We start from the raw sequence: 16,369 nt of genomic DNA on the forward strand, positions 1-16,369 counted from the left end.
ATGTGGGACTTCAAAACGTTTCAAGTCCCACATGAACCCAAAGTTCTGAAGAAGAGTGTAACTAGACTCCAGTTGTTAACTCTGTTTCTCTCTCCACTGATGCTGCCAGATCCACTGAGTTTTTCCAGCACTTCCGGATTTATTTCAGAAATTCCAGCATCTGCAGTATTTTGCTTTAATTTGAATGCTTGATATCCTGATGGTTTTACCATTTGCAACAGAGTTTCAAGTCTTCTAAAAGTTTAATCACAGCTGTGTGTATAGCTTACTAATGTATGTTCATGTACAGTATCCACTGATGAGAACAGACAGTGCAAAATGTTAGACGTTAATATCGCGATGCTTTTAAAATAATATTTGTGCCAAAGACATGCCAGGTAACGACCATCTCCAAAAAGAGAGAATTTAAGCATTTCTCCTTGGCATTTGATGGCATTACTATCACTGAAGTTTCCCCAATTATCAACTTCCTGGGGGTTACAATTGAAGCTGAACTGGACTAACTAAAACATATACTGTGGATACAAACACAGATTGGAGACTTCAAACTCTGTGGCAAGTAATTCATCTAAATCATCAAATTCTGTCCATCTTCTACAAGACACAAGTCAGAAGGGTAATGGGGTGCTCTCCATTTGCCTGAATTAGTGCAGCTTCAACAACACTCGAGAAATTCAACAATACCTGGGACAAAACAACCCATTTGATTGGCATAACATCTAACATCTTCAATATTCACTCCCTTCACCACCAATAATCGGTAGGAGTCATGTGTACCATCTACAAGATGCTGTGCACCAACTCACCAAGGCTCCTTCATCCTTGACCTCTACCACCTGGAAACAAAAGGAGATGTAATGAAGCATCATCATTCAGAAATTCCCCTCCAAGCCACACACCATCTTGATTTGGAACTATACCACTATTCCTTCAAAGTCACTGGATCAAAAGCCACTCACTCCCTCCCTCCACTCAAACTTCACTCCCTAACAGCCCTGTGGATATACCTAGAGCTGAGGGACTGCAGCAGTTCAAAGAGACATTCGCTGAAATTGATGCGTCGTATTCATTCCTTACAGATTTGGCTTTGTGATGGTAAAGATCTTCACCCACAATGTTGCTAAGAAACATGGGTGTAAGGTGCTGTAAGTTCTGACTGTCCCGTTATAAACCTCTTTCACTAAGCAGATCCTGCTGGGACAGAGGTACAGCACGTCAGTGGATTGGTGGTCCTTCGGAGTTCTCCTCTACGAGATGTTGATTGGCCAGTCTCCTTTCCATGGCAACGATGAGGACGAGCTGTTTCAATCCATCCGCACAGATGACCCCATCTACCCTCGCTGGCTAGGCAAAGAGGCAAAAGACATCCTCGTCAAAGTAAGAGTTTGTGTCTTTTTTTAATTCAGCCTCCCTTAAGTCCCAAATTAATCCTGACATCAAGACAATGTCAGTTCCCCTTCATTGCAGATGAATGCATTTATTTTTGGGATGGCACGGTGGCTCAGTGGTTAGCACTGCTGCCTCACAGCACCAGGGAGTTAGTTGGGTTTGATTCCAGCCTCGGGTGACTGTCTGTGTGGAGTTTGCACATTCTCCCCGTGTCTGCGTGGGTTTCCTCCGGTTTCCTCCCACAGTCCAAAGATGTGCAGGTTTGGTGGATTGGCCATGCTAAATTGCCCGTAGTGTCCAGGGATGTGCTAGCTAGATGGATTAGTCATGGGAAATGCAGGGTTTCAGGGATAGGATGGGTCTGGGTGGGATGCACTTCAGAGGGGCAGTGTGGACTTAATGGGCCAAATGGCCTGCTTCCACACTGCAGGGATTCTACAATTTTCATTTACTATTCACTCTGCTAGGCCCTGTATTGCTAGGCTAAAAATGTCTTCAACCATTTTTTAAGGTCTGCTCAAAAGGAATACAAGAAAACGTGTGTTTGATATAAAACAATTTTATTAGCTTAACGTAATTTAGATAAATGCAAACTGATGAGTGAATCTTAAATTAGCTTAAACCACTTTTGACATATTCAACAAACGAGTCTCACTGTCTCCTGTCCTTCAGAGATTCCTGGGTGACAGCTGTCATTTGGACCTCAATCACAGTTTCCAGTGCATCGGCCCCTAAACCCCACTCCAATAGGGAAAAGTCCATGATCCCAGTCCAATGGGGAAAGTCCACCGAGTGGGACAGAGTCCCTGATACTAATACTATTCCAATTATGTGCTGTATCATTATGTGGTGGTACCTTCAGTACTTTCCCAGCTCTCAAAAATAGGTGGACCCACGCTTTTGCATTCGGCCTGTTTCTCATGCACTTTTCCACTTTACTTCAATTGCTGATTTTCATATCCAATTAACCATAAACCATTAACCCTTAATGGTCTGGTTTGAAGATACTATTTTTGATCCAAACCCTACACACCCTAGCACATTGTTCAAGATGGGTGCATCTGCACTGTGCAAATTGCACTGTTCCATAATTACAATTTTCTTCTAGTTATTTTGAACTAACCCGTTTAGAGATGCTATTACATACTTCTGAAGCAGGTGGGTTTGAACTCAGGCCTCCTGACTCAGAGGAAGGGACATTACCACTTTACAACCGCTATCATTTTTTTTTCCTTCATTTGTTCGCTGGGTGAGGGTGTCGCTGACCAGGCAGCATTTATTGCCCGTCCCTAATTGCCCAGAGGGCAGTTAAGAGTCAACCACATTGCTATGGGTCTGGAGTCACATGTAGGCCAGACCAGGTAAGGATGGCAGCTTCCTTCCCTAAAGGGCATTAGTGATCTAGATGGGTTTTCCTGACAATCGACAATGTATTCATGGTCATCATTAGATTCTTAATTTCAGATATTTTATTGAATTCAAATTCCACCATCTGCTATGGCGGGATTCGAACCAGTGTCCCCAGAATGCTATCTGGGTCTCTGGATTAACAGTCCAGTGATAATACCACTAGGCCTCGGCCTCCCCTATATGAAATTCAGACTAACTTTGCATACATGCTAAAAAAATGTACTTCAGTATTTAATGGAACGGATATCAGTGGTCATGTGGTGCTGTAGTTAATTGTCTTTAACTGGCTGGAGGTAGTGGGCATAGGAACAGACTAAAATTGTTTTTGTTGGGTGAGAAGGTGTACACTTATAACATATTTCACTGTCAAAAAAAGTGCTTATCAAAATGTGGAAAGATTGGCTCCATTTCTACTCCACCACCTGATCTTCTGAACTAAGACACTGAGCTAACATCAAAGAAGAAAAAACAAAGACCAACACTTATATAGCACATTTCACAACCACTGTGTGATGCTAAGTGCTTTACAGCCCATTAAGTACTTTTAATACTTAGCAATGTAATCACTGTTAAAATGTAGGAAACACAACAAACATTTGTGCTTCGCAAATTCTCATGATCAGCAATGTGCTAATAACCAAATGATCTGTTTCTTTTTCTTTTGAGGTTTCAAAAGAGAGCTGGGTACATACTTGAAAGTGATGAATTTAGAGGGCTACACCGATAGGGCTGGAGAATGGAACCAGCTGGGTAGCTCTTTCTGGAGCTGGTACAGAGTCAATGGATCAAATGGCCCCCTTTTGTACTGTTAAAATTTTATAATTCTACTAATTGAGGCATAAATATTGGTTATGATACCAGGAACAATCCTCTCTAGTTGTCTTTGTCATGGGATCTTTTATATCTACTCAAAAGGGTCGATAGGCTTTGGTTTAACTTTTTATCTGAAACATGGTCCCTCCAGCAGTGCAGTCTCACTCAGTGCTGCTGGTAAGTGATTTATTTTGTCAATGGGAACTTGAATCCATAAGTTTGCAATTTGGAGTTGGGTGTGATACTGATGAAACATTGTTCTTCAAACCTAGTCTGTGCCTGTGACATGGCCAGCAACACCAGATCAGGTGCTCCAAGACCTCTGGCCCAATGAGGAGTGCTTTATAAATGCGACTCATTTCGTGAAATCTGGATCTACACCAACCTCCGTGGCCTTTCGTAGATCTGGATGTACTAACGAAAACAGAATGTGCAACAGAGCTCTGTCCTGCTCCATTTCATTGATACACATCTGCTGATATTTTAGCTTGAGTCCAGTCTCCAATTTGTAACTAGTTTTCTGATTTTTTAAATTTGCTCGTTGGAAGTCGGCATCAAGCTCATAATTTGCCCAGTGGGCAGTTAAGAGTCAACCACATTGATGTGAGTTTGCAGCCACATATAGACCAGTCCAGGTAAGGAGGGCAGATGAGATTTTACAATAATTGACATGGTCAGCAGTAGCTTTTAATTCCAGATTTTTAAAAAACTATAGAATTCAACATTCAGTCATCTTCCACAATGAGATTTGAACCCTCATTCCCAGACCAGGGGTCTGGGGTTTGGAGTTACCAGTCCAGTGATATTACCATCATGCCACCACCTCCCTTGGGTACAGTAGTTAAATCCAACACTCATAGGATGTCATAGGAAGAAATTAGCCATGGCCCATGCTCCCAATCAGCATCTGCAGCTGGAAGATGAATATTGGATACATATAGAGCTCAGCTGTGATGCTGCATATGGTCAAATAGTTGCCTGTCACTCACTGTCCTGTTTCCCAAATGAAGCTTGATCACTTGAGTTGCACAGTGAATACTGATAGCAATGAAGCTTATGGTCATTGACCACGGGAAGGGGAGCGAGACAACAATGAATAAACAATTTTTTAAAATATCAGTGGTTAAATTCTTAAAAAGGTGAATCAAGCTGCAGGCCCTAACAGTTTAACATTAGCCAATTTATGTTTTTACTCTCTGAACAAATGTTTCAAAGTAAATTGAAAGTTTACAGGTGACTGTACGAACGTGTGTTACTGTTGTATTAGACATTGACGAAGTAACTCCCCTGTTGCCCGTATTAGCTCTTTGTTAGGGAGCCAGAGAGGAGACTTGGAATTAAAGGAAGCATTCGGCAACATGCCTTTTTCCGAGACATTAACTGGCAGGCGTTGGAAAACAGGGAAGTGGAGCCGCCTTTCAAACCCACTGTGGTAAGATAATGAAAACCAAAAGAACTGTGGATGCTGTAAATCAGAAACAAAAACACAAATTGCTGGAAGAGATCTGCAGGTCTGGCAGCACCTGTAAGGAGAAATCAGAATTAACGTTCCGAGGAAGGTTCACTTGACCAGAAACGTTAACTCTGATTTCTCTCTACAGATGCTGCCAGACCTGCTGAGCTTTCCCAGCGATTTTCTGTTTGAGTTGTTGGTGGTAAGATAATGATTTCATTTGAGTTTGTTTTTTTTCCATCTTGCCCATCCAATTTTTACCTGGTTGTGTTTTCTTGTTCAGTTATTTTGTTAGTAATGTGTGTCTTGTTATGTTAGTAAATATCACAATGAGGTTAAGTAGAAAACACTAATTAGAATGATATCAAACTTTCAGACAACAAAATGTTATTCAGAAGCATAAGTACTTATGAGCTTTCCTGGCTGAATGTCAGATAGTTTTGTTTGATAGCAGTCGCCTCAAGCTACAGGGTATTGCAGAATGCAGCACATGAGCGGCACATAGCAACAAAATGTGGCTACAAACTGGAAAAGGGTGGACACCAGTTTCTGCCTTATTTCATCAATTGTGTAAGTTGGATTATTGGCCACAATATCTCACTTGCAAAGGGGTCACTGATTGAAGCCGGCAGCTAAAGTTTTCCTACAACTTTTAGAAATCCAGTCAAGCTGAACCATCAAAGGATTGTAATAAAAACCAAAAGAACTGCGGATGCTGTAAATCAGGAACAAAAACAGGAGGTGCTGGAAAAGCCCAGCAGGTCTGGCAGCATCTGTGAAGAAAAAGTATCAGAGTAGACGTTTCGTGTCCAGTGACCCTTTCTCAGAACAGTTCTGAGGAAGGGTCGCCAGACCCGAAACATCAACTCTGATTTTTTCCTTCACAGATGCTGCAAGACCTGCTGAGCTTTTCCAGCGATTTCTGTTTTTGCAACAAATGATTGAGAAGGGGAAGCAGAGGAAGAGGGTTGAGTGAAAACACCACTGGCTGTGGCAATGCCAGATCACCTCATAGCATGTGCTACATGTACCAAAAACCAGCAGCATAGCAAAGCCCATTCTGCCCCTCAGCAGTACTCCTGGCCATGTCATGTCTAAAGTGCAGGCTTCCTCACTCCAAGCTACAGATTTCAGAGGCTGGTCACAGGCCTTGGAGCATGATGGTTATTTGTAACCGTTACTGAGTGTTCCATCTCAGTGTCTGCTCAGATTGAGTCACAGCAGCTGAGGGGCAGGATGGCCTTTGCTATGCTGCTGGTCTTTTCACATGCTATGAGGTGACCTGGCATTGCCACAGCAGCTGTTTCCATGTCAAAGACCCAGATTGCACTGGCTATTTGCACTGCTAATAGATGGTCAATACCAATAGTGATCAATATCATTGTAAACACAATCCTCTCCTCACCCCAGACCCAAGGTGAACCTCTGTAAATCCCTGGAAAAATCACAGTCCAATGCAAACAGGGAAATTCTTGACCAAAACTAATACCGTATTTCTAATGTAGTTACCTGCTGTAGGTGAGATAATTAAAACTGCAGCAATCCAACATTCAAACACACATAGCAATAACGCAGGGACATATCTTGGCTTCAAAATCTCTCCTCCCCCAACCTGTCCATCTTCCGACTCACCTATCTGCTCCACCCTTCCCACTGACCAACCACAATAACCCCCTACCTGTATCTACCTATCTCCATCCCACCCACTCTCTGCCCAGCCCTGCCCCCCATTTATTTCTGGGCTCCCCTCCCCCTCCCCAGTCCTGACGAAAGGTTTCGGCCCAAAACATTGACTTTCTTGCTCCTCGGATGCTGTCTGACCTGCTGTGCTTTTCCAGCTCCACATTTATTGACTGATAACAAGGTCATGTGGAGATCTGAGAAAATCAAAGGTCACTTACTGAGAGTATTTTTAAAAATCCTTCAGAGCACTTCCTCAGTTTGAATTGCCTATGAATGTGCGTACATGAATCTCTTGAAAATAGAAAACATTTTAACAATTTGGGTTAAAATTATTGCATCCTATTTCCTTGAAACATCATTTTGCTTCTCTAATCGCAAGTTGACATTGTCAGGACTCTCCCTCTCCCACATTTGCAAACATTCTTGATATCTTCAAATTTGGAAGTCCTAGACAGAATGTTCCATAGCCCCAGCTCATAAAGAAACTTGACAACTAAAATTCAGGCGAGTACCTCTTATAATTGTGACCAGACTTTCTGTTGCAGAAAACATCAAAGGCATTCTTGTTCTGTTTGTTGCAATGTTCTGTTTAATTTATGCTTACTTGTGCTATATTATCTTTCTCTTTGATTTCATTTTTATGACCAAGGATAAGTCTCAGTGAAACCTGAAAAGCTTCTGCAATTGGAGGTTTCTAAAAATGCTCTGCCTAATGTGGCGCCTGTGGAAACCCGAGATATTTATTTGAATTTCAAGTTTCTTTGTGAGTTGGGTCAATGGGGCTTTCTGTCTAGGAGTGCCAGAGACTTGGAGAGACTGAGTTTTCACAAACTTGAGGGGAGAATCCAAATTTCACTTTTAGGTACATGAATAGGTAGCTTAATGATCAAGAACAATGCCAACTTGTGATTACTGTAACAAAGGAAACAGGTTGCAATAGTTTTTATCATAATTGTAAAAGTGTTCACTATTTTCCAGGAATGGCAAGTGTCAAGTCCTATTTATGTCACACATGTACCAGGAAATGACCATCTTCAACAAGAGAGAATCTAACCTTGACATTCAATGGCATCATAATGATTGAATCCGTTACCATCAACATCCTGGGGTTACCTTTGACCAGAAATTGAATTAGACTAGTCATATAAATATTTTGGCTACAAGAGCTGGTCCGAGGTAGGAATCCTTCAGTGAGTAACTCTCCTCCTGACTCCCCGAAGCCTGTCCACCATCTACAAGGCACAAGTCAGGAGGGTGATTGAATTCTCCCCACTTGCCTGGAAAGGTGCAGCTCCAATAACATTCAAGAAGTTCAACACAATCCATGAAAAAGCACCATGTCCACCAATTCCACTCCCTCCACCACTGATGCTCAGTAGCAGCAGTGTGTACCATCTACAAGATGCACTGCAGAAATTCACTGAGATACTTTAGGTCTGGAGTCACATGTTAACCAGAACAGCAATTTTTTTTTCCCTAAAGGATATTAGTTTACAAATGGGTTTACATAACAATCAATGATAGTTTCATGGTCACCATGGCTGAAACTTGCTTTCAAGTCCAGATCTTTCTAGATTAGCCCACAGACATGGTAATGTAACCATTGGGACTTTACCTGTTGGATAGATGCAATGCACTGTAGAATCCCCAGTTAGAAATAAGCAAATGCAATATAACATTCAATACAGTATTAAAACTTTATTCCAAATGAGATTGAATGACTGATACAGTGTTACACTGCTGTTGCTTTGCTATCACTTACATGATTTTTTGAGTTGGATTTTATTCTAGCCAAGACTATGGTATGGGGTGTGTCTTCATTTACATCATCCAAACATTCCTGGTCAGATATGACACAGGATCAAGTTCCATCTTTGTCTCTTGAAAGGTAGAAAGAATGAATGAGAGAACGTGTGTAAAAGGGATGATACACAGTCCAGATCATGAGGGGGTCTACAGTAATATCCCTTGGTTATGTTAGAATTTGATACTCCCTCCCAACACCCTGCACACCCAAAAAATAAGCTCCTCATGGGGCTTATCAGAGTGATCTGAAACTTGTAACTGTAGCTGCCCCTTGTTTAACACTCGTAATATTAAACAAAATGGTGCGCAAAATGAAAATGTGTTAATCAAAAATCACTTTCCCAGAAAAAAAAATGCAGTACGGATGGGTTCCATTCATGATGTGTACATTTCTTGCATTAAAATCCAATTGGACACAAAATTGGCTCAACGGGAGGATACTGAGGGTGGTGGTAGAGGGTTGCTTTTTGGGCTGGAGGCCTGTGACCAGTGGTGAGCCACATACTGATGCTGAGTCCCCTGATTTTTGTCATTTATATAAATGATTTGGATGTGAACATAGGAGGTATGGTTAGTAAGTTTGCAGATGACACCAAAATTGGCAGTGTAGTGGACCGTAGTGAAAAAGGTTACCTCAGAGTACAACTGGACATTGATCAGATGGGCTGATGGGACGAGGAGTGGCAGCTGGAGATTAATTTAGATAAATGTGAGGAGCTGCATTTTGGAAAGGCAAATCTGGGCAGGACTTATATACTTAATGGTAAGGTCCTGGGGAGTGTTGCTGATCAAAAGACCGTGGAGAGACCTTCAAAATGGAGTCCCAGGTAGACAGGATAGTGAAGAAGGAGTTTGGTACACTTGCATTTATTGGACAGTGCATTGAGTATAGGAGTTAGGAGGTCATGTTGCGCTTACAGGACATTGGTTAGTCCACTTTTGGTATATTGCATCCAGTTCTGGTCTCCCTGCCATAGGAAAGATGTTGTGAAACTTGAAAAAGTTCAGAAAAGATTTACAAGAATGTTGACATGGTTGGAGGGTTTGAGCTGTACAGAGAAGCTGAATAGGCTGGGGCTATTTTTCCTGGAATGTCAGAAGCTGAGGGGTGACCTTATAGAAGGTGTCACTGTCTCTCATTCTCCAGTGATCTCCTCCCTTCTACATCTTCTCATCACATTCCCCCCACCTCCCACCAAACTTATCCATCGCTCACAGCAAGGGTTCAGGAATGGGGTGGTAAGAGAGGCTGTAAGGTGGGTCAGTACACAAGAAACAGCCAGGGGGTCAGGAATGGGATGGTGAGAGAGGCTGTAAGGTGGGTCAGTACACAGGAAACAGCCAGGGGGTCAGGAATGGGAAGCCATAAAGAGGATGGGAAAGGTGGTAAGCAATGCAACAGGAAATGTTTCAAAGGGAATAGACTAAGCTACATAGTTACAACGCACTGTAACGGCGCTAAAACAGAACAGAAGTCTAGGCAGGCAGCAATGTTCAGTCAACAGTCTGGCTGATGCTGGAGATCTGAAATAAAGATGGAGCATGCTGGAGAAACTCAGCAGATCTGGCAAGTGTGGAAAAAATGGAGCTTAAAATTTCAAGTCCAGTTACATCCAAAGTAGAGCAGTACTGGACTTGAGCCATTAACTTGTTTCTCTCCCCATAGATACTGCCAGATGGGCTGAGTTTCTGCAGCACCGTCTGTTTTTATTACCTAATTTACAAACCGTACTAAAACATAAATGGGGTGGAGTTGATGAATATCTATATTCAATTTCTACAATGGATTTTGACCCAATTATAAGGCAAAGTACAACAACAGTTTTCTTTAATTATCATGGTCCATACAATAATGTCACATTTTGTGATTCACCAAATGACAAGCCTCATTTCTGCTGTGTTACCACAATTACAAGCCACATCTTGGCACTCCGATTCAATGTGACATTGGCTGTTCTCTTCAGGATCAACAGTGGAGTGACTGGGGCAAGTTATTGTCATGGGATCTATTTATCACATCCCAACACATTGGTACTTTGTAGAGCAGTTAATGATACATATATTAATAAAATGCTTCATTGTAAATGCCTTTATCCTATCAAATTCTATGGTGCTGGTCATTTTGTTAGGCAATTTAATTGTTTGAAACATGTTCATCCCAGATACCAACTGTAGGCAAACTCTCCTATTTGGATCATTCTTTCAGCACATTGGCACAAACAGTGATGGAATATGGGTGGGACAGTTCCATTTTCACTGCTCTACACTGAGGTAGTAAATAGATGGCAGACTGCTCAGGAAGCAATGCAGATGGACAACGTTAACAATTCAGGAGGGAGCTGGGTAATCATTTGCATAAGGTGCAATCCAAAGATGGGGTAGTTTTAGAGTCATACAGCTTGGAAACAGACCCTTTTGTCCAACCAGTCCATGCTAACCATAATCCCAAACTAAACTAATTCCACCTGCCTGCACTTGGCCCCAGGTCTCTCTAAACCTTTCCTATTCATGTACTTATCTAAGTGTACTTTAAACATTGTAACTGTACCTGCATCCGCCACTTCCTCGGGATATTCATTCCACACTTGGGAAAACCACCTGAAAACTCCCCTCCAAGCCACTCACCATCCTGACTTGGGAATACTTCACCATTCTTTCACTGTCACTGGGTTAAAATCCTAGAATTCCCTACCCCCCTCCAAACATTGTGGGTCAACTCAATGCACAGGGACTGCAGTGGTTCAAGAAGGTGGCTCACCACCACCTTTTCAAGGGCAACTAGGGATGGGTAAGAAATGCTGGCCCAGTCAGCAATGCCCATGTCACATGAGTGAATTTTATAAAAGGTTGCATGGTTTGGATCAGGATCTGAAATCACAGGACCTTGTGTTATTCCTAGCCTGTGACCCCGACCCAAGCTCAGTGGGACCCCAGAAGTCCCTTGGGACCTGATGTACCCACCATTATCCCTGACCTCAGTGCTGAGGACTGGCATTGTTCTGTTTAAAAGTCCGTACGTTCCTATGTTTGTTCATTATGATGCCTTGTTGATTAATGAGCACTAACGGACCTCCTAGATTCTCAAATATTTTAATTTTCTATCTAACAGAAATCATCAAGTGACTGCAGCAACTTTGACAAAGAATTCCTGAATGAGAAGCCCAGACTGTCGTGTGCAGACAGGACCCTCATCAACAGCATGGACCAAAACATGTTCAACAACTTTTCATTCACAAACCCAAAAATGGAGAGAATACTTTGACGAAGATCAGGTGACAGCTGTAGAGTATCTTACCTCGGTAACACTGAAGAGTTAGCACTTCGCATTCACCCTTAACAACAGCCTGGTGATCGTTACATTCTATGTTAAACGTGAGGCATGAAAATAGCTATCATGTAAGTTAAATATACTGGAATGTCCAGAATATCCATGTTGAAAATCATCTTATGGTAACATCCAAAGCATCAGAGAAGAGATGCTAATTTTGTTTGGACTAGAAGGACAAGGCATTTATGCCTAAACTTGATGGCTATAATCTTTCAGCGCAAAGACTGAAGCATGAGACCAACACTGCATGTAGAAACATTTAGATTTTGATTAAGTGTTTTAATAAGTGCTCATTTCAATGCGAATCACAATGGAGCAAAAATGCAAATAACAGTTGATTCTAGGAAAGTATTCTGTTTCTCGGTTGTGTGCATGTGTGGACGTTTCATTCTCAAGTAGTGTCTGGGCTCGCAGTGAACTGGTGCTGGGCTGCTTGAAAGATAGTTTACAAACTCATTCCTGTCCAAATCACTGACCCAAAGACCAAAACATGCACATCCCCATATAAACCAGGGCATTATATAATAATGGCCATTTTGTACAGTGACGCTGCCTAATATACACAGGACAGTCATGGGGTGGGGGAGGGGAGGGGGGGGGGGGGTTTGACTTTGGTCTCCCCCAACCAAATGGGTAAATCACATTGTTCCTTTTTTGATGGAGTGAATGTTCAGCTTTTTGCATCAAACCTGATAAGCAACCTCCACTTGGGGCCTAAGTTACAACGCTAAGTGACAAAAATGGAACAAAAGCGCTCAACAGGTTGACCATCGACCACCTTCTGGGTAAATGGAAGATGGAGATTCCACACGCTGTTGAAATTCAGCTCCATTTGTCTCTTCATTCTGTGCAGGCTTTTTTTCCAGCTTTGAAGTCATCAAGTCAGCACTGCTGTAGCCTGCCACCTCGGTTCCATTAACTCCATCTAGTTACAGCACAAGAATACCAGTAGTGTGCAACTGGAGGAAAATATAAACCAAATTCATCAGCTCGTATTCATGTTCAGTTGACATTGGACGAAACCAGCATGCTTCCATGAACTTTGGGAAAACCAGTTGAAATGTGTCAGGAACATCAATGATGTGATATTGGCAGCAAATCCAGCCCTGCCACATTCATCATGCATTGGGAATGGAGAAAATAACTGGGACTGGAAATCAGCAACACGGGAAAATTTCCACATATTGGACAGTGTGTCATTTTGAAGGCAGGGTCGAAGTGTATGTAGAAGTTCTTCCATCAGGAATTTAGGTAGGATATCCCAATAAAAAGGGTCTTGGACTGTTCTTGGGTCTATGCCAAAATCGTTGACTTAATATACCTTGAAGTAGTTACTTAGGAAGTGACCTTGCCTATAACCTGCAACTTTTCTATCTTGTAACATTTTCCACTTTACTTACTCAATGCTACTCTGGATATTCTGCCTGACTTCTTGCCAAAGCTCCAATACAATGCAATGCAAACAGCCTTTGTTCTTACTCCACCCTTGCAAGGTTGAATTCAGGATTGAACACACTCTAACCCAGGATCTCATAGTTAGCGTAGATGCAGGAGGGATGTTCCTGATGGTGGGAGAGTCCAGAACCAGGGACCATAGTTTAAGGACAAGGGGGTAAACTTTTTAGGACTGAGATGAGAAGAAATTTCTTCCCCTAGAGCATGGTGAGCCTGTGGAGTTCACTACCACAGAAAGTGGCTGAGACCGAAACATTGTGTTTTCAAGAAGGAGATGGATATAGCTCTTGTACCTAAAAGGGATCAAGGGATATGGGGGAAGGAGGACTAGGGTATTAAGCTCGATGACCAACCATGGTGATAATAAATGGTGGGGTCAAATGGCCTACTCCTGCTCCTATCTTCTGTGTTTTTGTGTAATCGAAATCTCTACTTCCCTTGGTCCTTTTTTGTTGCATTTAGATAAATTTATAACTTAAAGTAATTACCTAACTAGTCTCATCTCTTCTTCTAATATTTTAAACATTACTGCAATCCTGCACTTTTTGGCTTTCAGCATGAATTGAGTCGTATTTTTAAGTGGCATTACTTCTTTACAACTGGTACAGACTGCTATTTGCTACCTGATTGGAGACAGTACTGTTACCTTTGTCAGTCACAATTCCCTGTGCATTTTTCTTACTGTGAAGTTTTCCTTTCCTTGTTATTCTCCAACTGCTTACATTAAACCTGTAATCTTCACAATTACTCTCCATGCCCTCGAAGTTTGTCATTCAAATACTTTGCTCACTCCATTGCATTTGAAGCACAACGCATTCAGGAGTTCTACCATTTTGTGATGCAGATTGAGATGGAAGGCTGCTTCTTCACACATGGGCACTGTGCTGTGATCACTTACCTTGGTTCTGTGACTGTCAGGTATCAACTGGGAAGTATAGAAATCAAGGCAGGAACACAAAGAAGGGTCCCGACCCAAAACGTCAACTTTCCTGTTCCTCTGATGCTGCCTGGCCTGCTGTGTTTTTCCAGCTCCACACTGCGTTAACACAAAGAAAGAGTGTTGACTGTAGCTGCAGTAGAACAGTAAGAGCCCAATGAGCCAATGGGCAAAACTGCATTCTACATCAATTTTCTACCAATATTAAGAGAGGACAATGTTGTGATCTGAAATACACTACTGCAAAGGGCAGTGGAAGCAGATTCAGGATCATACTATCTTTCAAAAGGGAAGTAGATAAAGGAAAAGATTTGGATGGCTACAACGAAAGAGTGAGGGGATCCAGGCAATTGAATGACTCAAAACACCAACCCCCAGGTTGTGCAAGCTGTCTGACAGCTTTCTGTGCAGCATAATTCGTAGATAACCCTCCCACCCTTGAATCAAATCACTTGCTGATGTACTATTGGAGGGAACATCACGGTGTAATATTTGAAAACTTAAGGTGGGGGTTGGGGGGGTGGTGAATCCAGAAAATAAAAAGAAAACACATAAAAACCTAATGTTTATGTTTAACTGACTCAGGTACTTTAGTGATTGACTATGCATCATTATATTTGCACGGGTTACAGATTTAACAAGCTGCAAACTCCACGCCCCACCCTAGAGATGCAATCTCATTGATTTTTTTTTGATTTTAGATAGTAACACAATACCTACAGAATGCCAGTTTTCTTTATTTCTGTTTACACAAAAATTGAGGTGCAATCCATAACATTTTCTACCTACGAGATCATCTGTGAATGAAGTCAAGGTAAAATTGACTTGGTTTGACCGGAGCAGCAACCAATTATGGAACATTTTAAACAATGCATTGACGAAAAGGAGATTGTTGAGTTGAATGTTTCTGTGTTGTCTCATCGGGTCAGTGAATGGGAGATAAAAAAAGCTCTGGGGGTTTATGCATTTGTAATTTTTTTAAATATATGGCATGTCTACTTGAAATGAGCAGAAGTTAATGTCCCTGCTTTATTTGCCTTTGTCAAAGTACATGTGATGTGTACTGAGGTATTGTATAATTTCTGAGATAATGTACAAGTGGAAGATGATGTACAAATTAAGATACAAGTTAACTTGCCACAAATTGGATTTTTGGTAAGGACGTAAAGGGGACATTTTTGTTGGGTTTATGCAACTTTGATGTCCAATGCTGGAGGCACATAAAATGAAAATTTTGTACCAATGTTGCCTTCACAGACAAAGTTAAATATTAAAATATGGTGAAACCTACCTACTTAGTGATTATTAACAGCCCAGGATCTGGGGTAACAGGGTTTTGCACAGAACTAGATTGCTTCTGTTCATTGCCATCTGTGACATCCCAATTCAGACAGGTTCCAGCAATTTCAACTCATTTTGTAGTCGGATTAAAAAATAATAAAGATAATACAAATAATTCAAAGCTACCTATAATGTGGCTTATTCTTGGCATTAAATGATATATCTAGCCTGCTCTGTTCTTAGCCTGGGAGTTCTTGTTGATGATTCGAGACACCAGTAGTGGAAAGATGTTTCCAATCTCGAGCACTGACGATCTCTTGCATGCCAATGGCCTGTGTTTAAAATTCACCCCAGTAATAAAATGAATGAATAGATGTTGATGTTTGACGGTAATGTGAAACTAGTGAAATATTAATGTAAAGTTACCTCATTAATTTACTTGTATAAAATAAAACCATGTTGTATAATGATTTGAACGTCTACCTGTTTAATTTCTGATCTGTGCTCTTGTTGGTACATTACATGTTTCTGTACATTCCATATAAATCAATCTCCCCCTCAAAAGTAACATTCACAAGCAATGTTTGCAAAGTTTCTGGATATCTCTAGAATTGCAATTGTTAATATTGACTACAGCCACCCTGCAGCAGATATATGGGAGTATTACTTTCGAGTTTTCCTCCAAGTCACTCACCATCCAGACTTGGAAATCTATTGCTGTTCCTTCAGTGTTGCTGGGTTAAAATACTGCAATCCCATCCCTAATGGCATTGTGGGTCAACCTACAGCACATGGACTGCAGCGGTTCAAGAAG

The 16,369-nt window shown here is 41.5% G+C and overlaps 1 protein-coding gene across 1 annotated transcript in view; it reads left to right on the forward strand.

The window, feature by feature from the left end:
* Window positions 1-12,445, forward strand: part of LOC109923268 (protein kinase C theta type-like) — a 61,044-nt gene extending 48,599 nt beyond the window's left edge. Inside the window, exons 10-13 of the mRNA XM_048610005.1 lie at window positions 1,080-1,095; window positions 1,189-1,377; window positions 4,916-5,044; window positions 11,664-12,445. Coding sequence (XP_048465962.1) covers window positions 1,080-1,095; window positions 1,189-1,377; window positions 4,916-5,044; window positions 11,664-11,816 — 487 coding nt within the window. The 3' untranslated portion in view covers window positions 11,817-12,445. The remainder of the gene's footprint in view (window positions 1-1,079; window positions 1,096-1,188; window positions 1,378-4,915; window positions 5,045-11,663) is intronic.
* The last annotated feature ends 3,924 nt before the right edge of the window (window positions 12,446-16,369 follow it).

Source organism: Rhincodon typus, chromosome 22, assembly GCF_021869965.1.
Source record: "Rhincodon typus isolate 14 chromosome 22, sRhiTyp1.1, whole genome shotgun sequence".
In the NCBI taxonomy this organism is placed as follows: domain Eukaryota; kingdom Metazoa; phylum Chordata; class Chondrichthyes; order Orectolobiformes; family Rhincodontidae; genus Rhincodon; species Rhincodon typus.